Source organism: Eleutherodactylus coqui, chromosome 8 (assembly GCF_035609145.1).
Source record: "Eleutherodactylus coqui strain aEleCoq1 chromosome 8, aEleCoq1.hap1, whole genome shotgun sequence".
Lineage (NCBI taxonomy): Eukaryota > Metazoa > Chordata > Amphibia > Anura > Eleutherodactylidae > Eleutherodactylus > Eleutherodactylus coqui.
This window is the reverse complement of record NC_089844.1, coordinates 55,144,212-55,168,499: the sequence shown is the minus strand read 5'-3', so window position 1 is coordinate 55,168,499 and position 24,288 is coordinate 55,144,212. Positions and strand designations below refer to the sequence as shown.

Genomic DNA, 24,288 nt, shown 5'->3' with positions numbered 1-24,288 from the left:
TTCTCATATTTATATGAGTATAGCAAGATGGATATAAGAGTTAATGAAGTAGTCAATTAAATAAAAAATTACATTCCATCTGGATTTTTTGTAAGACACGTGAAAGGCTCACAAATCCGCCCACTATTAGAGACTATGCTTGAAAAATGTGCTCCGCACAATGGCAGAAGCTTCACAGTTTTAGCTTGTAAGGCGAGTACAAGATTGCTGGCAGAGGGACTGCATTCCTAAAAGTCACTGCCTGACACAAGCAGGCAATTCATGGAGACTGCATTCACACTGCTATGAAGACAGCCGCTGTCCATATGTTCTATAAGTAAGAGCAGCTCCCGCCAAGCCATTTTTGGCCATTCTAATGAATAGCCAGCATGTAATACCGCATTCCCCTGTATGCAGATATTTGTTCCAGCCTAAGGTATCTCATACCATGTATTCAGGGTCTACTGATTAAACCTACAAGGCTCACCAAATGCAAAGGTGTGTAGTCTGGAAACATTGTATATAGGTTCCGCTTGTGAAATAATAGCAGTGGTCTGGTGCGGGCTGAGCTGGTCCCAAGAATGGAGGAGGATTTGCTACGGGTCCGCTTCCTCTTCCTCCCTGGCTGCTGCTTGCTGAATCCATTCACGGTGGGAGCTGCTGACTTTTGTAGTTTTGATGTTCTAAAGAGAAGCAAATCCTTTAGCAATGAACGAAAGCAAAAGTGGTTGATATCTTTAACAGGTAGAAAAGGCACGGTTAATCTATGCAATTGCTAAGCCTTACCCACGAGGAACTATTGTAGTCATCTTTCCCCTTGCAAAGGGTTTAGCGGGACTAGTAGGAGACAAACTGATGGGGATTGCGGTAATAAGACTGCTAACCATTTCAGTCAACTGTGCGCTCTGAAAAAAAGACAACGTACATGAGAACAGACAGACGAAGTTCGCCCCATTTTCACCCCCCCCCCCCCCCATGTTACTGCAATGAAACACAGTAGCAACGGCTCCTCGGCTCCTGTTCATTGGACAAACTTTCCTCAATGTTGTAAGGGTGGTTTCACACCTGCGTTGGGGATTCCAGTTTCCTGCTCTGTTCGGGGAGCAGGAAAGTGGAATTCCCTGTCCGAACAGCGCCAACTCCATTGACTGCACAGCTGCCCCGCTATTAGCTAAATGAAAGAGCGCTGCATCCAAGAAACTCATTGCGCTCTGCAACGTTAGTTAACTAATGAATTTCATGAGGTCCATCATGCTGCTTAGAAAAAAAACAAAAAAAAAACAAAACAAAAACCACAAACCACAGGAAAAGGGAGAAATTTGCTGCTACATCTAAGGGTGGTCATACACATTAAATACATGTTAGATATACAGTACTGTGCAAAAGTTTTAGGCAGGTGTGGAAAAATGCTGCACAGTAAGAATGCTTTCAAAAATAAAAGTGTTGCTAGTTTTTTTTGGCAATTAACAAAATTCAAAGTGAATGAACAAGAGAGAAATCTAAATTAAATCAATATTTGGTGTAAGCACCCTTTACCAAAACAGCATCAGTTCTTCTGTATACGCTTGCATGTCACCAGGAATTTAATAGCATTAGAGTAAGGTGTACAATTAGCCAATTACACCAAATAAGTGAAAATGATCATTTTTATACGTAGGTTGAAATACAGTCATTAACTGAAAGAGCTGTGTAGGAGGCTCAATACTGGAACAGCTAAATTCTGCTACAAAGGCGAGGTTGTGGAAGACAGTTTCATGTCACAGGTCATAAAGACTGAGCACGGCAGTAAGACACAAAGTAGTTAGACTGCATCAGCAAGGTCTCTCCCGGGCAAAGGTTTCAAAGCAGACTGGGGTTTCAAGTTGGACTGTTCAAGCTCTTTTGAAGAAGCATAAAGAAACGGGCAACGTTGAGAACGGTAGACTCAGTGGTCGGCCAAGGAAATCATTGCAGCAGATGAAAGACACATCATGCTTACTTCCCTTCGAAATCAAATGTCCAGCAGTGCCATCAGCTCAGAACTGGCAGAAACCAGTGGGACTCAGGTACACCTATCTACTATTCGTAGAAATTTGGTCAGAAGTGGTCTTCATGGAAGAATTGTGGACAACTGAGCCACATTCATAGAAAAAGGACATGCATACACCTACCTGCTGCTTCTCAGATGTTTTTTTTTTGCTAAAAATCAGGTTGGGATAACCAGATCGGATTTTCCAAAAATCATCTCAATGCATCACCCGGCAAATCATGATGGGCAACACTAGCGGTTGGTTCTCCAAGATGTTTGGGACAACTTCCCTGCTGAGTTCTCTCAAAACCTGTGTACCTAGAAGAACTGATGCTGTTTTGAAGACAAATGGTGGTCACCCTTAAAGGGGTTGTCCCGCGGCAGCAAGTGGGTCTATACACTTCTGTATGGCCATATTAATGCACTTTGTAATGTACATTGTGCATTAATTATGAGCCATACAGAAGTTATCAAAAGTTTTTTACTTACCTGCTCCGTTGCTGGCGTCCTCGTCTCCATGGTGCCGACTAATTTTCGGCCTCCGATGGCCAAATTAGCCGCGCTTGCGCAGTCCGGGTCTTCTCTTGTCTTCAATGGGGCCGCTCGTGCAGAATGCCGGCTCCGTGTAGCTCCGCCCCGTCACGTGCCGATTCCAGCCAATCAGGAGGCTAGAATCGGCAATGGACCGCACAGAAGAGCTGCGGTCCACGGAGGAAGAGGATCCCGGCGGCCATCTTCACCGGTAAGTATAGAAGTCACCAGAGCGCGGGGATTAAGGTAAGCGCTGAGCGGTTTTTTTTTTACGTCCCTGCATCGGGGTTGTCTCGCGCCGAACGGGGGGGGGGGGGGGGGGGTTTGAAAGAAAAAAAAAAAACCGTTTCGGCGCGGGACAACCCCTTTAAGTGACAAAAATAAACTATTAACCCTTCTATTTTTGAAAGCATTCTTACTTTGCAGAATTTTTTCCACAACTGCTTAAAATGTTTGCACAGTTCTACCAAACCCGCCAGTTTCAGCGGGACTGGCCAATCAACTAACGTATATGGAGACCTCCTGACTCTCCCCTGATAACAGATGTTAGGGGAGAAAAGGACTGAGTGGTTTGTTTTTCAACTTTCCAATCATTTTGTTTTCAAGGAGATAAGCTGCCATATCACAGGTGTCTGGCAACGGCTTTCTGCCTTCTCTTCATTCGGCACACAGAGCTGCATTTACAATTCTGACGATTGCCTTTACAAAAAGTCAAATAGTTTGCTGACAAAACATATTCCAAAACTGAGCTCCTATAAAAGCAGCGGGACAGTTCATTTTACAGGAAAGCTCGAGAAATAATGGAAGATTTCAAGATAATATGCACTTTCCCATTTGGAGCTCTTCTGCTCTGTCGGCTGTTTTCGGCAGCCCTATGCAGCATTTATATGGGGTCGTCTGGAGCTGCTGGAAGAAGCTGAGAACAGTCGAAGGAGCAGGAGCGGTCTGAAGGGGAAAAGGCAGATACTCTGTAAACTCCGAAATACCTTAAGGGCTCATGTCCACGGGGAAAATATGATTTAGGATCCGCAGCGGATTACCTGCACGCGGATCCGCACCCCATAGGGATGCATTGACCACCCGCGGGTACATAAATACCCGCGTATCGTCAATAAAAGTGATTTTAAAAAAAATGGAGCATGAAAAAATCTGGACCATGCTCCATTTTCATGCGGGTCTCCCACGGGGACGGCTCCCGCGGGCTTCTATTGAAGCCTATGGAAGCCGTCCGGATCCTCGGGAGACCTAAAATAGGAATTTAAAGCATTTACTCACCCGCAGCGGGCCGGGAAGCTCTTCTCTTCCTCACGGCCGCATCTCCCTTGCTTCGGCTCGGCGGATGTGCCCGGCGCATGCGCGCGGCACGTCGACGACGTGCCGGCGACGTGCCGCCGGCGTCAGGAATTCATCCGCCGGCCGAAAATGAAGATCCGGCCGTGAGGAAGAGCAGAGCGTCCCCGCCCGCTACGGATAGGTAAATGCCTTTAAATTGCTATTTTCGGCGCTCATGTCCGCGGGGCAGGAGGGACCCGCTGCAGATTCTCCATTGAGAATCTGCAGCGGATCTGATTTTCCCCGTGGACATGAGGCCTAATTCTAGGACATAACACAAGTTTTCAAAAACTGGAGGTATGCTTTGATCCTATACGGAAACTGTAGAATGGTGACTAAACATTCCGTAAGTCGTTTGGATATCCATTTTGCTACAAACAAATATACAATTTCACAACTCTAGTCTCAGACTGTTAAATGAGGACAAGCAGCTTAAAAATTAATTTACTCAGTTACACATTACATTAAAAGACCTACACAAATGGGAATGACGATCGTGGGAAAGTAGGTTCTCTTATGTTCATAAACGAAGCTACAGTCACTTACACTGCATAGCACAAAGGCAACAAATGGCACAGTACATTGCACATAGCTAATCAATTCAGCTGGTGAATGGTTAACCGACAGCCGTTCTTGAGCTATGTCATTTCTCCTTGTACATGCACACAGACGCTGAAACAGTTGCATCTGAGTTTTAAGGCGCAACTCGCATCAGACAGCACACGGACATCGGATGTGCCGGACCTCACACATATGCAAGTGCTATTTTCATCCAGAATCAGACAAGAATAGCACATGCGGCATTTTTTTTTTACCCTAACTTTCGGTGTGAGTCAAAAAAGAGCCTATGTACAAACACCTATCCAAACGCATGGGGCCTATTTTCATCCGAATTTTGGACTAATTTTTCAGTCCAAAATTCGGACAGAAAAAACGTTCGGCGCATGTACCCTGAGGCTAAGATCACACAGGCGAGCGCGATATCGGGCCACGAGTGGAAGGAAATACCAGCTCAAGTGTATCAGACGTTAGTAGGAAGAGTGACAGAGTGTTAGGGCCAAAGGAGCCCCACTAAGTGTTAACATATGTCCAATTACCTTTGGTAGGATCGTATAATAAAGAGGTTGCAAGTGACTTTAGTAGCCGTATGGCCTAAAACGAATTTTGAAAGAGCCCCCACACCATTACCTCAGTGTGATCTTTTTCAATTCAGTCCAGTAGTTATCTACAAGATTATACACATACGACCCCTTGTATGAAAAATACAACATATATTCTTCTGCCACCACTGTTCATTGAATGACTAGTAATTATTAGGAAATTATAGTACCAGTGTTTTTGGTGACACAATGCGCCACACAGCTCTGCTACATGCACGTCACACACACAGCTCTGCTCCATACATTCTTCATCCTATACAACAGGGATCACAAGCAGCACAGCACTCCAGATGAAGGACCTGTGATGACATCACAGTCATGCTCCGTTCCGGATCACATGACAGTGACGTCATGACAGGTCCTTGATCCCGAATGAGTTACATACTCCACCCCTGATCACACGACAGTGAGGTTATCACAGGTCCTTCATCCCGAGTTACATGCTCTGCCCCTGATCAGACGACTGTGACGTCAACACAGCTCCTTTATCCCTGTGCAGATTAAGGGCAAACTACATCCCCTACAAACTCCCTGCTATGGAATATTAACGAACACCGAGCCAGACAGCAGGCGTGTGGTTACAGGACCTGTGATGACGTCACTGTCGTGGTTATGGGTGGAACATGTAACTCACTCACGGACAGACAAATGGTCATTAGTATTTTGATAAAACTAAGCTAAAGCTTTACTTGCATAAAGGAACAAATCTAAAAGACAAAAAAGCCCTGACAAACAGCGAGTTTTAACCTTTTCCAATCCACTGTCTGACATTTAAAGACATTCTGATTGAAGGCTGTACAGCTCCGATGTCGGAAGACGTCCAGCAGGGTATTCTTACTGTAGATTACTGGCCACTCTGTTGTTGGGGGCCTCTCCAGTATGTCCCATACCACAGTACTGGCTCCAGCCAGCAGATGGCGCCATTGTATAATGGCAGAAAGAGAAAGCCGCCTAGGAAACCCTGTATCCAAAATTGGATCGCAAAGGGTTAAACTAAGATTAGCCTAGCTTTTGTTATTTGTCTGCTGATACGCACGAGATGAGAAGCTGGGCAGGATAGTGCTGGTTTTGCAGAGACGGCCAAGCATCAATTTATGAATTATGGCGCTCATTGAAATGGGATTCATTTTCCTCGGTTTAAATTACATACCTGCTTTCAAACGTATCAGCAGTGAAGCGAAGACTACACAGAAACGTCCTGCGTAGATTCTCATGTACGATTGTGCAGCATTGTCTTTCACAGCTCAGTGATTTGTACTGCAAACCTCTCCTTTTTATCCTTTTCACAAACAGGAAGCAGTTATCGCCATCTGCCATGTTACAGGTATAGTGGAGATGCAGCCCGGTGACAGACACCAATTCCAAAAGCCTGCTACATTGCCTTACATTTGCCACTGCAAACACTAGGTAGTCTGGCCTGAAGACTTTACAACACAGTTGTCAAACACAAGGCCCGCCACCTCATTTTCTGTGGCCCGCCGTTTGTGCACAAAGTTCCCTCACCTCCATGCTGCAGTCAGTAGGCGATCTTCTATTGACTTGTTCTGTCTCAGTAGTCCAGACAGTAATAGAGGAGTGCCGATAGCAGACTGTAACAGCCGCCGAGGAGGGAAGAAGACTGCAGAAGACATCATCTCTGCAGCGAGGAGAGCAACACTGAGGAGGAGCAGCTGCAGAGTGAGAGCCTGGTCAGCGCTGAACTCCTCTCACCGGCCCTACCTCTGTTCTTGGCTGCAGGCCTGGGGAGAAATTAGGGGCCCAAGAAGAGAGCAGCCGGTATACCAGTCAGTGGGACCATATTGGATGCAGGTAAGTATAAAAATGTGTATAAAAATGCAGAAGTGTCCGTGTGTATTATATATATATATATATTTATATATATATATATGCACCTGTGAGTGCGTGTATGTATATATAGATATATAAATAATGTGTGTGTCTGTGCAATATGTGTATAATAGCGTGCGTCTGTGCGCAATAGCGTGCGTCTGTGCGCAATAGCGTGCGTCTGTGCACATACGTGTATAATAGTGTGCATATATGTAGAATAGTGTTTGCCTGTTTCTCTCTCTCTCTCTCTATATATACATACACACACATATATATAATAAATAATAAATCTTGGTATTTGTATAGCACCAACTTATTCCGCAGCACTTTCAGGTAATTATTACTTTTTACCCCCCACCAAGCTGGGTTCTCATTTTACCAACCTCGGAAGGATGGAAGGCTGAGTAAACCTTGAGCCGGCTACCTGAATCATGTGGGGATTGAACTTGCAACCTTCAGGTCGTAGGTGAGAGCTTACACTCTGCACCACACGAAGCTCTAATATATAATATAATATACATATTAGTGTGCACGTGTGTGTGTGTTATTTATTAGTGTGCGAACTGGCCGCCATGGGGGACCTTATTACCAATCGGGCCACTGTGGGGTTCACTTTTACTATACTGTCTTATAATTACAATCGGCCCTTTGAAGGCTCCATAAGGCTGATGTGGCCCTCAGTGAAAATGAGTTTGACACCCCTGCTTTACAAACTAACAAGTTCCCTCTATAGACAAACAAACAGCTTGTAAGTCCCCGCTTGAATAAGATACAAAATCTACTTTGGCTATATAATTCTCTGTTGCTGCAGCAAACATCGGCAGGGAGAAAGTAAAGGGTTGCAGTAATTCAAGTCTCCACCTACTCAGCCCAGTATTGAAGTAAATGAAGTTTTAATCCTGCATAATAGCTTAGAACTCTCATTTTTTCATTTCTGATAAGAAACTTGAATGTACACAGTGCAGAGCAATGCATTGTGGGCATTCCGATGGCATAGCCAAGTATTTTAGTCCACGGACAAATTTCAACACAGAACCTCCAGACCTTTTTTTTCTATAGGGGTGAATAGAGAAAGCAAGCAAAAGAAAAAGGGGCTCATTTACTAATACTGTCTAGAGGTTACACAGTGCAAACCTAGACTAGACAGTCTTAAACTGTGCAAGATGTATCACTGAATAAACTGAAGAAACTTGGCTTAGTTTAAACTTTACACCAAAAATTGTGCAAAACTTGTCGCAATTCACAGCAATTTGTTGCAATTTAGGCTGTGCCCCTTTATTCAAACAATATCGGAAAAGTTGACTGAAAGTGTCTAAAGGCACATGACAGAAGTGGCACAACCATGTAAAACAGATTTTTGGCCTCCATTTTTTCACAGAAAACTGTTATATTTAAAGTTTTAAAAAGCCCCAATGGCCTAGATTTATAAATATTGGTGAATATTGCACCAATTCTTTTTAGTACTCCACAGTCTGAGGGCTTATTCACACGAGCGTATATCGCCCACCGTTTTCACGGCCGGCCGATATACGCTACCATCTGTCTTCCCCTACCTTCCCACTTGCCGGCTCCCCTCCTCTCTCCTCCCCTCCGGCTGTTTGCAATGGGAGGGGGCAGGACAGGGGCGGAGTTAAGCTTAGCTCCATCCCATCTAGCACCCTCCCATTGCAAACAGCCAGAGAGGAGGTGAGCCGGTGAAGGAAGGGGAAGACAGCTCAGATGGTAGCATATATTGGCCGGCTGTAAAAACGGCGGCCAATATACGCTTCTGTGATTAAGCCCTTTAAATGCACCAAATATCAAAAGGTGACGCACTGACCAAAAATAGTAAAGATGCTTCAAAATGCATCATTTTTTGCATAGCAGTGTTGTGTGCGCCATAAATGCACCAATTTGTATTCTGAAATTTGCTTTGCGCCACAAATTACATTCTGCCTTCTGTACTAATGTAAAAAAATTAGCCAGCAGTCTAACGACTGATTTTAACACATAAAACGGAGGCAAAAAACCCATAAAAAAAAACCTTATCCATGCATTTTATTTTGTGCCACAAAATGCGCCAATTTCCATATAACACTACTACATGTGCGAATTGTGCCAGTCTGCATTCAGAAATAGTTTTTTTTTTGCAAAATGTTATTCTGCATCGTCTACTAAAATAATATAATTAGTCAAAATAATTATATTTTACACCAAAAAATGTGACACAACAAGCATGCGCAAATGCCTCTTCATTTAAACCAACTTTAATTACATTTTATAAGTGACAGTTTTTACGGACACTTTTGTAATAATGCTTTACAGATGTGTTGGAATGATACACAGAAGTTTGCCACGCCCATTTTCGGGGGAAACAAAAAAATTTGGCAAACTGGGATATTTTTTTCTTTTTGGCACAAACCATTTGTGAGTTTTTCTAAACTCTGACGCAGTTTTAGCCACAAATCTGTTCTGAAAACACATTTATACATAAGGGCAAAAAAATAACTTTATATGCAGATTTTATAAATTTTGTTTTTAAAGAAAAAATAGGCAGCAAATAATATTATTATACTGTAGAAAGCAACTAATTAATTAAAAAAAAATGGGCGATGGGTTGTCTTTAAATGCGTAGGTAACTTTATTACATTGTCGCGGCTGAGAACGGATTCCATCCCATTCTGGCCGGGGATCAATGAAGCACATCCTTCTGTAGAGATGATTTACAGGGATAACCAGTATTGTGCAGCACATACATTACTTCATCCCATACACTGAATGGAGCCAGAAACATACTTGCTGCTGCCAGAGTAGATGCAGCAACTTCAAGTTAATTGTAAATCCAGCGTAGAGATTTCTCATCAAGTTAATGGTGTTTTCCATGCTTGCCAATGAGATTAAATACCTTCACGCTTCTCTGCTTTACAATTATGTGGCACAATGAAGCACCGCGGCTTCTGTACTTTATTACCTGTTTCTCTATGTTTCTCAGGAGCAAGGTCGGGCTGCTGGGAGACATTTCTAAATCCATAGCTGGAGGCAGATTTGTTTCCTCCGAGGGGGTTTCCAGCGTCTCGGCAGGCCATAATGAAGTGCTTGGATGTGGCAGATGGGTCTTTTTCCCGAGAATGCAATTTGAAAATTCCCGAAACACCAGAGTTCCCTAGGATACAGAAATAAAACCTGCCCAGATAAGCAAGCACAACATTCAGCTTGATTGTTCATAAAGAGGCCACCCACAGTCCGTGGCACTATGGGAGGTGGCGTGATAAGCTATAATTTACTGTGTAATATAATTATATGTAGACCTAGTGTGCACATTACGTAACCGCTCAACACTGGAGAGAGGAGATGTACCATAACCAGTTATTAAAGGAATGCATGGCACAAAACGATCGGAACTTAGAAGTGCTTGGTACATCGAAAAGTTATACAGTTTTATATTAATGACAGGCAGAGGCGTAACTTGAAGCAAACATAATGCTTTATTCATAGTACTGGGCTCCCTATATGGAGAAGAGAGGCCTTTTGGGCCCCCTACGGCTCCTGGGCCCGGGGGCAACCACATCCCCTGCATCCTCTATAGTTACGCCCCTGATGACAGGTCAACATTTATATTTGGGAAATGCAGAAATCCTTCCATATGAACTTAGGCTGCTTTCACATCTTCGGCGGGGATTCGGTATTTCTGCTCCGTTCGGGGAGCAGGAAAGGGAAATCCCCATGCCGAACGGGTCAGTCTTATGATGGATATGAACGGACCTCAGTGAATATAATGAAGTCCGCTCAGTTTCTGCTCAGCAGACCGACTTTTTGCTGGAAGAAAAAAAGCGCTGCATGCAGTGCTATTTCTTCCGGTGTTTTGTGCCGGTACTGCAACGGAAGCTCCGACCGGGCGTACTAACGCAGATGTGAAGGCAGCCTTACTCTTGCCCAAAATAAGGAGGATGAAAATTGTACAAAGAACAAACCATTCTGAGCAATTTATACTCTGCTTTTCCTATCCCCATACTTCAGCACCCCTCCACCTTATAAAACCAAGCTCCAACCACCAGACAAGCTCAAGTGGCAGCTAAAGTTTACAGTTGCCAGAAAAAGTAAGTGAACCGCTAGGAAGATTTTGGATTTCTATATGGTTTACTAATCAAATATGAACTGATTGTGTTTGTCTATAGCTGCAACTTAGATAACAATCTAAACTAATAACAGAAAAAAAACAGTTGTATAGTTCATGTCTTTTATTAAAAACACAGAGAAACATCCTCAGTGCAGGGAGGTGACGTAAGTGAACCACTAGATTAACGATTTCTCTAAGAGCTAGCTGGCAAATAACGATGAGATTGGAAGTGTTTGTTTCACAAGTGCTTTGCCCATTAAATAAAAGCACACAAAGCCTGGTTACTGACAAATCTGTTCTTCCTAAGAAAGACTGGTTAGTGTGAACCATGCCTCGGTGCAAACAGCTCTCAGAAGACCTTAAAAGACTTGTTATAGAGACGCATGAAGCTGGAAAATGCTACAAAAGCATTGCTAAAGACTTGGGTGTACAAAAATCCATGGTTAGACAAATTATCAATACGGAGAACGTATAAGAATGCTACTCTCCCTATGAGTAGGTTTTAAGGTCACTACAAGAGCACAACTGATAATCCCAAAAGAGCCAAGAAAGAACCCAAGAATAATAGCAGAAGATCTATAAAAGACTCTACAAACACCTCTATTCATATGTCCACTATTAGGCTGTATTTACACAGCTGAGGCTCTTGGGCCCAACTTGCATCATAAAGCGCATGGACACCCCATCCGTGGGACACCACACATTACATGATCCCATTCTCATGCAAGACTCCCATGAAAATAGGACATACTGTGATTTTTCGATCATGCAGTTAGTAGTGCAAGCGAGAAATTGCTTATATAAAATTAACCCACTGAAAATAATAGGTTATTTCAATATGCGAATTCTGTGCGTCTTGCAATTGAACAGAATCACAAGCACAGAACACTATGGGGGAGATTTGCAGCTACAGGAAACGTTTGGTGGAAGTGATTGCTGCTAAAGGGGGAAGTACAGATTATCGAATTCAAGGATTGACTTGGTACGGTTATACCTTGACGCCAGCGGAAGCTAGGGGTTTGACAGGGCTTGCATGGTGGAGTGGTTGTCATGCCCCTAGCTCCCGATAGGCTGAATTCGTGGTTCTAGCAGCGTCTGTATTGATTTTTGCCTGCCCTGGAGGGTTATGATTAGTTTTTTTTGTTAGCCTTACATTAATAGGTGTAAAGCTAATAATGTAAGCCTAACAGGAACCCTAATGCTAACCCTCCAGGGCAGGCAAAAATGAATATAGACTCTGCAGATATCAGTCTCCCCGGAGCAGGCACACTGATGCTGCACAGATGCCAGACCCAACATACTAAGTGCGGGGACATTGCAGGGAGGCCGCTGCTCTGCACACAGCGGGACCCAACATAGTGAGTGCAGGAACATCACCGGGGAACATTGGTGTCAGTGGCGGCCTTCCTTCAAAGAGCCAATTAGAAGCTAGGGGCTTGGTAAACCCCAGCAACACCAGGTCAGCCCCTAGCTTCCGGTGGCGTCAAGATACAACAGTACCGGTTGACTTTTTCTCACTGCACTGCGGAGGTTTAGTCAATGTACTCAATAAAAGATATGATCTGTAGATTGTGTCCGTCTATATTTGATACTGAAGACCCTTTTACAAGGTTATGGTTAAAAAAAATAAAAAAATTTTTGGATAGTTCGAATTTAAATGATATTCATTTGGTGTAAACATGGCCAACAATTGAACGATGAATAATTTATTGTTCGTTTTATGCAGGCATAAAAATAATTGTTGGCTCGTTCAGTAATCGTCTGGTTTAAACGCCAATCACTCAGTTTTTCCACATTTACAGATACAGTGAACTGAATGACTGAACAATCATGATTAAAAAAAAATACATGTCCTTCAAGATAATAAAAAGACAACAACAAATCCCATTATACTAATCAAAAAAAAGTTAAAATCAAAATAAATTTTTTTTTAAATTATAAAAAAAAGGTTAAAAAACCCCTCTTCTCATTATCAACATTAAAAATCAAAACAAAAAAAAGAATAAATTGATACATTATTTATTCTGCACAGTGAAAGCCGTCTAATATCCCATTTAGACACGATTATTGCTCAAATGACTGTCTTTTCAGCGATAATCGTTGTGTGCATTTACACAGCAAGATGATCGCTCAAAATTCGCTCAAACGACAGTTTGAGTGACATTTTTGAGTGTTCACTTTGCATAAGTGTGTAAATGAAGGCTCACGCTGTATGCAGAGGACAAGCGGGGCTGCTATCTTCTGCATACAGCTGTTGCCTTCTAGGAGCGCTCAGCTGGTATCCAGCTGAGCGCTTCGAGCAGGGCATGCAGAAGATAGGCAACCCCACAGTGATTTTCGTGGAAGGGCTTAAATATAAGCCCTTCCCTGAAAATCTTCCATAGCATGTGTTTTAAAAAAAAAAAAAATGTATATATACTCACCTCTCTGCTGCTGCCGGGGCTCAGGTGCGTGTAGCTGGGTCTTCTCCCTGCACTGCTTTGAAGTTCTTTCATCAGACGGGGATTTAAAATCACAGCCTGCTGAAAGAGCTGTATCTGATCGGCTGAGCGCTCAGCCAATCACAGGCAGTGCTCAGGCATTCAATGAATGACAGCAGGGCGCTGCCTGTGATTGGTAACAGCACTCAGCCAATCACAGGCAGCGTTTGGCCATTCATTGAATTCAAGGAATGGCCGAGCGCAGCCTGTGATTGGCTGAGCGCTCAGCCAAATCACAGGCAGCGCTCCGCCATTCATTGAATAACAGCTGCGTGCTGCCTATGATTGGTCACAGCGCTTAGCCAATCACAGGCTGCGGTCGGCCATTCCTTGAATTCAAATTTTTTTTTGCTTTTACTCCAGCTACGGATGATTTTCAGGGAAGGGCATATATTTAAAGCCAGTAAACGAAAATCACTGCAGGAGTGCCGGCATCCCATACTCCTGCTGTGTTCACAGAGCGCACAGGTGGTATACAGCTGTGCGCTCCCTGCGGGGTATGCAGAACACAACTGGAGCACTGTCTTCCTACTCCGTCTGTGTTCTCTGAGCGGGATACCAGCGGAAACAATAGTATCAGTGGTATCCCGCTGAGAACTCAAGGTGAGGCATTTGTAAGGCTCATCGTTCTTTCAGACAACTGCAAGTCTTCACAAAGCCCCATCATTTAAAACCATTATAGTGATCGGAAGATGGCAACAGAAAGTTATATTTGTCTTTTAAAAATATATGTAAATTTGGTATCGCCGTACTCACAATGACCCACACAATAAAGAGAGCAAGTCATTTTTGCTGTCCCATGTACGCCGTAAAAACGGACCAATGGTGCAATATTGTTTTTTCCCGTTTCATTTCACTTAAAAATTTTTAACGTTTTTCAATCATTAGATAGTACCACTGAAAAATACAAATCATCCATCAAAAAACAAGCCCTCATACATTTACGCCAATGGAGAATTAGAAAAAAAAGTTATGTTTTTTGAAAGCAGGGAGAAAAAGACAAACAAGAAAAAAACAATGGCTGTGTCTTAAGGAATTAAAGTGACTCCAAGGTTCAGCCCCACTCCTGCTACATAGAGTTACAAAAAAACTCAATCAAAACAGGCCGTTGTTGGCTACTACAATATTATTGGGGTGTAACCTTTGCAGTGCAACAGAAATGTCAGTGTATCTTTGGCCAAGCACTGAATCATTCTAGGTAATTGATGCCTACATGTTATAGGTCTCATTCACACCTGAATGAAGCCTTTGGCATGCCTTCTATGGTTCAGGTCAGTTATAGAAGAGGAGCAGCAAAAATACTGGAGCTGCCAAATGCCGTACCTGCCAGACCCAAATGGCACCAACAGGATCCCACTGACTATAATGAGGTCTGAATGGCTACCAGCATGCTGCCCGAAAACTTTCCAAATGAAACAGAGCAGAATGTTGCGCCGTTTTTACCTTGATTTCATGCACTGGAAGCTCTAAAGTGAATGAAGCCGGAGAGGAAGAGGGAGGGGGTATAGGGAGGCGGAGGGGGAGAGAGAGAGAACACACAAACCAAGAAGAAAAAAAAAGCAACCCAGCGTCCCACATACAAAAATGCTCGAGTCTCCCATTGTAGTCAATGGGGTTCGTTACTCGAGTAGAGCTCTCAAATTTTACGAAAAGCTTGACTCGAATTACGCGGACCCGAGCATTTGGGTGCTCACTCATCTCTAGTCACTATGAAATTCACGGACATTCCCATGTAGTAAGACACATTCATTCAGTAGTTAACATTGGATACCTTCTTGCTTCGTAGTTGACTATGTAGATCCACCAGCTGATGAATTTTGTATTCCAACTCTGCTATTTGAGCCTGAAGCCAGGTCCAGCGACTCCCAATATTTGCTCTTTCTGAAAGCCAGTTCCATTCAGCAGTACTGTGAACAAAATGATGCATTTGATGGCTGATACAAGAAAAAAAAGCTGCCAAAGTCTGATGCTAATATCTACCGGTCCTTCTACCTCTTCCCCCTGAAGACAGTTTTGGCTTCCTTACCAAGCCCCATTTTTCAAATCTGACAAGTGTCACTTTATATGGTAATAACTTTGGAATATTTTTACTTATCCAAGTGATTCTGAGACCGTTTTTTTCATGAAATATTGAACATTTACATTAATGATCAATTTTGGTTGACATATTTTGTGTTTAAAAAACAAAATCTAAAATTTACCGACATTTTTTAAAAAATTAGCAATTTTCAAGACTTTGAATTTATATGCTCACATTTACTTATATCACATAAAATAGTTAATAAATAACATTTACCCCATGAACTTCATGTTGGCATCATTTTGCCAAGTGTCCTTTTAAGCATTTTGGATGTCGGGAAGCTTTTAAATATAAAAGTAATAATTTTGAAGAAATTATCCAAAATCTATTTGTAAAGGAGCCAATTTGGCTCTAAAGTGACTTTGATAGGTCTATATATCAGAAACTCCCATAAATCACCCCAATGCAAAAACTGCACCCCTTAAAGCTTTCAAAACTGCATTTACAAAGTCTGTTTAATTCCTGTGAAACATCTCAGAAGTTAAGAAAAGTGGAGGATAAATTTGAAAACGTCAATTTTCTTGAAAATTGTTTATTTTAATACATATTATTCTGTATTACAGCAGAAGGTAGCGAATAAACAAAACTTAATATTTATTAACATGAATCTTCAATATCCCACATGTGGTCTTTGTACATAACGATTCTCAAACACAGGCCTCAGAAGTGAAAGAGCACCATGTGCATTTTGAGGTCCCCCTTTTATTGGGACTTTTTTCAGAATTGCAGAGGCCTAGGGGAGCCAAGAGACACCCCTCAAAAGACCCTATTTGGGAAACTGCTCCCCTCTCAGAATTCATAAAGGGGTATTATACTGAGCATCTTAACCCCACAGGTCTTTTAGAATTTTTTTAAACAAAATGCAAGTTTGGTGCTAATTAGGGATGAGTGAGTATACTCGCTAAGGCACTACTCGCTCGAGTAATGTGCCTTAGCAGAGTATCTCCCTGCTCGTCCCTAAAGATTCGGGGGCCGGCACGGGTGACAGGTGAGTTGCGGGGCGGGGAGCCGGGGGGAGAGAGGGAGAGAGAGATCTCCCCTCCGTTCCTCCCCGCTCTCCCCCGCAGCTCCCCGCCCCGCGGCGGCACCCGAATCTTTCGGGACGAGCGGGGAGATACTCGGCTAAGGCACATTACTCGAGCGAGTAGTGCCTTAACGAGTATACTCGCTCATCCCTAGTGCTAATTTTTTCACTTTTACAAGGGAAATAGGAGAAGAAAAAAAATTAAAAATAACACACCCCAGAATGTGTTCCCCATTACCTACCGAGTATGGGAGGGGTAACATCTCTCCAAGAAGGTGAGTGAGGAGACTAATGCCCGATCTAGACACCGATTCTCGCTCAAAAGACATCTTTTAACCGATAATCGTTGTGTGCATTTCCATGGCAAGGTGATCGCTCAAACGGCAGTGTGATTGACAGTTTTGACTGATCACTTTGCGCTCCAACTGAAGTATGCAGAAGACAAGTGGGGCCGCTTGTCTTCTGTATCCAATCTCCTTGGAGCACCCGGTTGTTATACAGCTGAGGGCTGTGAGCAGGGGTATGCAGAATACAGCTAGAGCACCGTGTTCTTCATACCCTGGCTGTGTTCACGGAGCACACAGCTGGTATACAGCTGTGCGCTCCGTGCGGAGTATGAAGAACACAGCTGAACCGCTGTGTTCTTCATACCCCGGCTGTGTTTACGGACCGGGATACCAGGTGAAACAATAGTATCAGCTGTGTCCCGCTGTGAACTCCTGATAAGGCTCATCATTGTCTTTCAGCATGCTGAAAGACAATGACCAGCAACTGGCTAATGAAAACGTCACGATGTCAGTGCAGTTCGACACGATTCTCGCTCAAAAGACGTCTGAGCGATTTTTGAGCGAGAATCGTTGTGTCTAAACCAGCCTTAATAAAGCCATCCATGCTCCTCTTGGCAATATGCAAATAAGGAAGATGGAGTATGGAAATGTACCATATGTGAATATTAACCGCAGTTTGGTGCATGGCAGGGCTCAGAAGGCCAGGAGTGCTATCTGGCTTTTGAAGAGCAGACTTTGATGGAGTAATTTTCGGATGCAATGTTGCATTTTCTGAGCCCTAAAATACCCCAAACAGTAGATCACCCCAAAATGGACTTCTATTTTGGGAACTAGAGCCCTCACGGAATTCATTGAATGGGGTAGTGAGTGTTTGACCCCACAGTTCTTTGGTAGTCTGAACTGCGAACAAATAGTGAGCAATTTTTGTGTATTTACAGTGCACAATTATCCCTCAAATTGGTTCGTTTGAATGAATTTTGAGCAATAATCGTCCCGTGTAAATGGCCACGTGGGCACTTTGCAATGAATAAGTGGGTTTTGGGTTGCAGTGTGGGTACTCTGCTTCTAAAACATTCACCATCACTGGTTTACTGTGTTCAGTATAAATGACAGCGGACAGCAGCGGGCAGGTGAGTATATATTTTTTTACTACAGCTAGGGATGATTTTTAGGGAAGGGCTTATATTTCAAGCCCTTCCCCGAAAATCACTGCAGGGGTTGTCAGCAGGCCACTACTTTTAATGGGGCCAGCGGCAGCCCCATTGAGAGTAAGGCTCTTAACCCAAGTTTTTGCTGTTAAGTCAAAGCAAAAATTCAGGAGAGAGCCTGCTCTCAAGACAGAAAGCTTGTAAGCTTAACCCAAGGTATCACTGTAATGGACATGGGACCTTATTCTGTGTCCGATTACAGCAATACCAAATTCATATTGTTAATTTCATTTTTGCACAATAAAAACATAGAAAAATAAATGTTGTCGACATCGCCATACTCATGGAGATGTAACATTTTTCTATCTTTCCATCTAAAGAGCTGTGTGAGGGCTTCTTTATTGGGATGGGTTTACATTTTTACCATTATGAAATGCTAATGACTTTTTGATCTTTTATTGTTTTGTGTTTTTTGCAAGGCAAGATAATCAAAATTAACAATTATCACAACGTTTTCTTAGTCCCCCCCAACCCCCCCCCCCCCCCGACAGTGTGCGAAGTCTAGGATAAACAACATAATTCGTATATAGTACGGATCATTACAAACATGGCGATACCGGTTTGTCGGTTTGTTATTGCCTTGTTTTTTTTTAAGTAAATCTTATTTAATTGAAAAGCATTCAGATTTCTATTCCTTTTTTACGTGACTTTTAATTTTAATGGAAGATGTTTTTTTGTTTTTTTTCTTAGCCACATGTACTCATCCCGCTTGAGGACTTGAAGATGCGATCAGTCGATTGTTTAGATAATACGCTGCACTATTTACGTAATACAGCATAAACTGTCACTTTCAGAAACGGACCACCCTAGGCCACCCACCCCATATGGTAGACCTGGAGGCCATAATTTGTCCTTCAGCTGCCATGGCAACCAAAGGCACCATGGCGATCTGATTGCAGGGGTGCCAATGCGGTGAAGGAAGTAGCTCCCTCTCCAAACCCCCGAGATCCTGCTGTCTGCATCAACAATAGCATCTATACAGTTAAATTGCTGGGATTGGAACCTGGTTTGGTCTCGGCAACAACAGCAGGAAAGCAGCTGTCAATTACACCCACGATCCCACGAGGGGCGTAACTTCTAAGCCCCCTCATAACCAACAACAAATGTGTGCGGCGTGATGCAGGAACTACTGTCCCCTGTCCTAATACTTGTAATGCCAATGATGTAATAATTCTAGAGCAGCTTCTCTTATACCTTTCTGTTGTGCAGTTTCTCGGGTATTGCTACTAGAAATTAATAAGTACATTGTCAACTGGGTGTTACCAGATTTGGGGTGGGTAATAGCAAAGACTGTAGGTCTAAACCCCTTTGTCAAGGAGAATGGCAACACCCAGTTGTCAATTTATCGATACATTTTTAGAGGAATAGGGAGTGACTGTGCAGATATTGCCACTTCTATGCTGCAAGTGAGAGGCAAAAAGATCCTTGTTCTCTGTATCACTTATGTTACATCGAGACGGGGCGACATTCATCTAAACGAAAGCACAAGTGCGTTTAGACAGGCAAAGATCACCGCTGGATCGCGGGCTTTTCGCTCAGCGCTTCACCTTCTATGTGAAGCGCTGAGAGGAGAGCGTTTACACGCAGCGAGAAGCCGGTGATCCAGCAATGTTTTTTATGCTGACTGAAAGTTGGCGATAAGAAATGAACGAACGATTTTTTTGCATTGACACTGATTATCGCTCATTTTTGATCGATTATGGTGTAAATAGCCCTTTAGAGTCCCAATAGCTACGCCATAAACGTGCAGTAAAGAAAATTATTTTAATGATGCTGTTGACGTCAACATAATTGATGGAAACACAGGGTGGCATGGCCTGGAGCAAGGGATTAACATTTCTGAATTCCCTATAAAACTGTAGATGAGATAATGAGCTCAAACATACACTTAGATGGCAACACAAGTTTTTTATATGCTTAGACGTATCTCAATGCCTTCTCCTTTGCTTAATATAACACAAATTGCTGCCTGTGTTGGCCCAACATTATCTTATACAAGGTCATGGAAAAGTAGCCCACCCCAAACAACACTGCCACAGGAAGAATGAGCAGATAGATTGAATTTTCCAAAGTTTTATGGATTTACTCAAATGTTACAATACATGCTGGACGTGGTCCCCATTCACTTCTATGCAGATTTGGGCACGTCGCAACATGTTGGCTAATACTGCCTGCAGCTCTTCAACAGCGATGCTGCAGATATTTTCCTTGAGTTCATCCAGGGTATGCAGAATATTGGTTTATACCTTCTGCTTTAAATTTCCCCATAGATAGAAATCGCATGTGGACAAGTCCGGGGAATGTGGTGGCCATAACCCCTTGTTTGCTTTTCCGTAAATGGTTCATTAACCCACGCCAGTATTGTTTCAGGTTCAGAGATTCACACCAACTTGCTGGGAAGTCTCCAAATTGTTTTCTGAGGGCTATTTGCAATCTGCTAGACATCTGGACTCAAAGAGGTCTTGGTTTCTTCATGTGTTCAACAGACGCGATTTGGCGCTACATCGGACCCGGATTCTGAACACAATGTTTCGCAGGTGGTTTTGTACCTGGCTATTTATCAGTGAAGACCTCTTGTGTTTCCTCAAATGGATCTGCTTCACCCCTAGCCTTCCACAATAATGGCTCATTTACACGGGACATCATTGTTCAGAATTGTTTCGATTCCTGTGCTCCGCAGAAATTTAGAACATGGTGTTGGGATTGGAAGTGGGCTACATTTCCGTGGTCCAACCTGTATAAACTCTAGTTTCTAGATGTGACTCTGTAATTGGACAGTACAGTAGTCAGGTCAATTATCGAAATTTTAAAAGAACCTATGAAAACATATGAACCGCTGGTTGTGTACTCAAACCGCCATCAGCTACTTTCAGTAAAATTACAGTCTGAGTAAGTCTTTTTTTTTTTTTGCATTAACTTTATTTCCTACAAGGAAACATAAAAGTTATGGCCCCGTCATCTTACAGCGCGGAGGAGCTCCTGGCTCTATAGCACAGCCTGTACATCACTGCGGTGAGGAGTGGACAATCAGGTTGACCTGGTGGTCAAACGTACAAGATAATGCAAACATTCTAGAACTAGAGGGAGAAAAAAAATGTCAAAATGTTGGACAATTAGCAGAAATTACTGCAGCGGGACGTAATAAAGCCTCCGCATTGGTGAGCTACATTAGTCGAGTGCTAAAAGACATCTCCACGTTTCCATGGCACGACCGTTCACTCGCCAAACCACTGCGGGGAATAGAAGAACTAGTAAGCACAATTAATACGACCTCTGAGGCCAATTAAATCGCTCAACAGGTCTAGATGCATCCATGTTAAATTACACACGCCACTAATATGTGGCAGTTCTTTTTCCATCTGTTCATGTCAGTGACCTATAGGACAGATAATAGTCTATATGATATAATGTACTTCTGTAAACTAGATTATTATTAGGTGTTCTAGGACTGTAAGAAGCACAAGGCCGCTGCACACTTCACAGCCATCATGGTTTGACTCATATGAAATGCCCATATATTTACAATAAACTATGTAATGGAAAACGGCATGCTGCAGCTGCTGATGAACCTCTTTCTATAGTAAGAGGATACACTGCATATCAATCAATTCCTGATCAGTATAGAGGGAGGCTGCAGAAGCAATACATGACCGACCCCTTCTGCAGGATGAGCAGCGCCCATGTACCCAGGGCTCCAGATAGTGAGCAATATGGTTGTCCATTTGCCCAAAATTTTGCAAATGGGCACAAGCTTTGTCAGTCTCTTTGCCGTTTGTGACAAGCCCCATCATGCGGTCGTAATAAAAGAAAAATGTCTTCTGAATGTGCGGCATGTCTGCTGTAAGTGGGGGTGCCACCTGTAAAAAAAAGTCTAAAGGTCAGTGCCGTATTTATTTTTAACGTTTCTTGTCAGTAAAACATAATTTAGGTCGCTATGGTCCGCCGGGTGGTGACCCTCCCTTTCACTCGCATATAGTACTGCTGCAGCTGGAGGTCGCCGCGCGGGGCACTACACGGACCACCCTCCCTGCAATCCCCTGCACACACTGTGCACCGGGGAGGTGGGGGTCATCCAAGACGTGTTCAGCGACCTCCGGCTGCAGCAGTGCTACAGTATGGGGGACTGAGAGTACCTTTCACTGTTGCTGAAAACTTGTGAGCAGGGACCGTATTTAATTGGGGGCCACAGGGCAGGCAGCTATATGTAAGGGGGGGCCACAGAGATGGAGCAATATCTAAGCAGGCGCCACAAAGCTGAAATCATATCAAAGTAGGGGGGCACAGAGCAAAGAACTATATCTGAAGGGGGCACTGCGCGTTTGTTGGGTAATGTTACTACACCTGTGCGTATAAATGCGTATGTGAATATATATTTAATTAATTTACAGCTCTTGCCTCTTCTAATCACTTTTTATAATCTACACATAGCTTGTTTATGGCTGTCACAATACCTAACATGCCATACTGTATGTGTTACATAGGACTGCCTTTTGGAGTGCATTTACAAATCTCATGCGATTTTTTTAAAATTTTTTTACGCCCGTATGGCAGTGGCCTAACAGGCACATCAGATATCTGAATATGGCCTAAGGCTATGTTCAAATCCACCCCGATTCTGCATCAAGTCCACTTCCCATGACTCATAACAGGAATCCGTGTAGTAGTCCATACGATGTGGATTCTCTAAATACATGGATTCGAAATCCACATCTGGAAAAGAAAGAAGTGACTTGTCACTTCCTAACACTGATTCTGCGCTGGGAATCCTTCAAGTTGATTTGCCTATTGAAGGGGGCTAAATCTGCAAATATACAAGTGCATGGCTGTGGCAGAAGTCCGTGGGTTTCTGCCATCACCTTTATACAATAAATCTGGATGGACAAGTCTGCATTGGATTCTGCTGTGTGAACTTACCTTAAAGCAGTGAGTAAATGGGGCCCATCTCTGCTAGTATAGGGCAGGGAAAGGGTTAAGGGGGTTTTCCAGGATTAGAAAAACATGGCTGATTCCACTCAAACACAGCACCACTCCTGTCCATAGGTTGTGTGGGATATTGCAGCTCAGCTCCACTGAAGTAAATGGGAGCTGAGCTGCAATACCAGACGCAACCCATGGACAAGGGTGGCACTGTATTTGAAAAAAAAAGCAGCCATGTTCTTCTAACCCTGGACGACCCCTTTAAGCTACCTACACACAGACGAGCACAATATTGAAACTTGGCCTGATATCGTGCGATCTACACATGGGTGCGAGGCGTTTTTCAGGCAAAAACACATCGCATCTGTGAGATTCTGATCCTCCAGCGTGATAGAGAATCACAAGTGTTTTCCATTGATTTCACTGCAAAACCGTGAATGCACATCGCACCGCATGTGAAAACCATGCAATGCATTAAAAGGTCCCATTGAAATGAATGGGCGATGTGTTTCAAGGAACACGAAGAGATAGGATATGCCACGAATTTTTGGCATGGTGGGAAATAAACATCACTTGTGTATATGACTCCATTAAAAAGAATGGGGTTCATATTTGTGCGAGATTCAGAGCCGTGTGAAAGCAGCCTTAATTGGTAAATCTATGGTCTTACAGGGCAGCAGAGAAGAGGAGAATAGAAAATCCCTGGTGGTCTAAGAGAGAGAAGGGGTTAATTGGTGCCTAGTTGGTCTTGGACATAGAAGATGATGTTATGGAGAACCTGGTAAGAGTTAACAATACATACCTGTTGTGAGCTCTTTCAGCTGCGGCAGATAAAGGGTGTATGGGGGAAGGTACGTCCACTCTAGGCTGCCTGTCCACAGGCGTTTCTGCATTGCGTTCCCTGTGGCAATAATCCAGCGTTGCTATGGAAAGCGCAGCCCCCTGTCCACGAGCGGAAAATCATAGCGATTCTCCGCTCGCGGACGGCAAATCGCAGCATGACCGCGGAGATCCATCTGCAGGCTCCTGCTCCCCGGATGAAGATCCGCTGCGGGATATCATAGCGCCCATGGACAGGTAGCCTTACACTGATGGTTCTGGCAGTAGAAGAAAGATAAGCCTGCTCCGCTGACCACAGAAAGACGCCTCCATCACATCCAGCACAGCTGCTTGCAGGCAGACTGACGATTAAGGCAATCCTTAACACAAATTAAAAAGTTTCCAAAAGCGACTCGCTGTGTCTGGACTAACAAAGATGGCCGTACCACTTCTCTGACTACCTGATGCACACTGTGCATTAGTATGTATTGGTAGTCTAAGGGCTCCTTCCCACGGACGGATTTCTGCTGCGTTGCC

General features: G+C 43.4%; 1 protein-coding gene across 2 annotated transcripts in view; it reads right to left on the bottom strand.

The window, feature by feature from the left end:
- Positions 1 to 24,288, bottom strand: part of KANSL1L (KAT8 regulatory NSL complex subunit 1 like) — a 62,994-nt gene that overhangs the window by 23,359 nt on the left and 15,347 nt on the right. The window contains exons 3-6 of one of the 2 annotated variants that reach the window (XM_066575635.1): positions 15,188 to 15,323; positions 9,791 to 9,982; positions 766 to 884; positions 467 to 662 (exon numbers count right to left, since the gene is read on the bottom strand). In XM_066575635.1, the coding sequence (XP_066431732.1) occupies positions 467 to 662; positions 766 to 884; positions 9,791 to 9,982; positions 15,188 to 15,323 (643 nt within the window). The remainder of the gene's footprint in view (positions 1 to 466; positions 663 to 765; positions 885 to 9,790; positions 9,983 to 15,187; positions 15,324 to 24,288) is intronic. The other variant, XM_066575637.1, reaches the window with a different exon arrangement.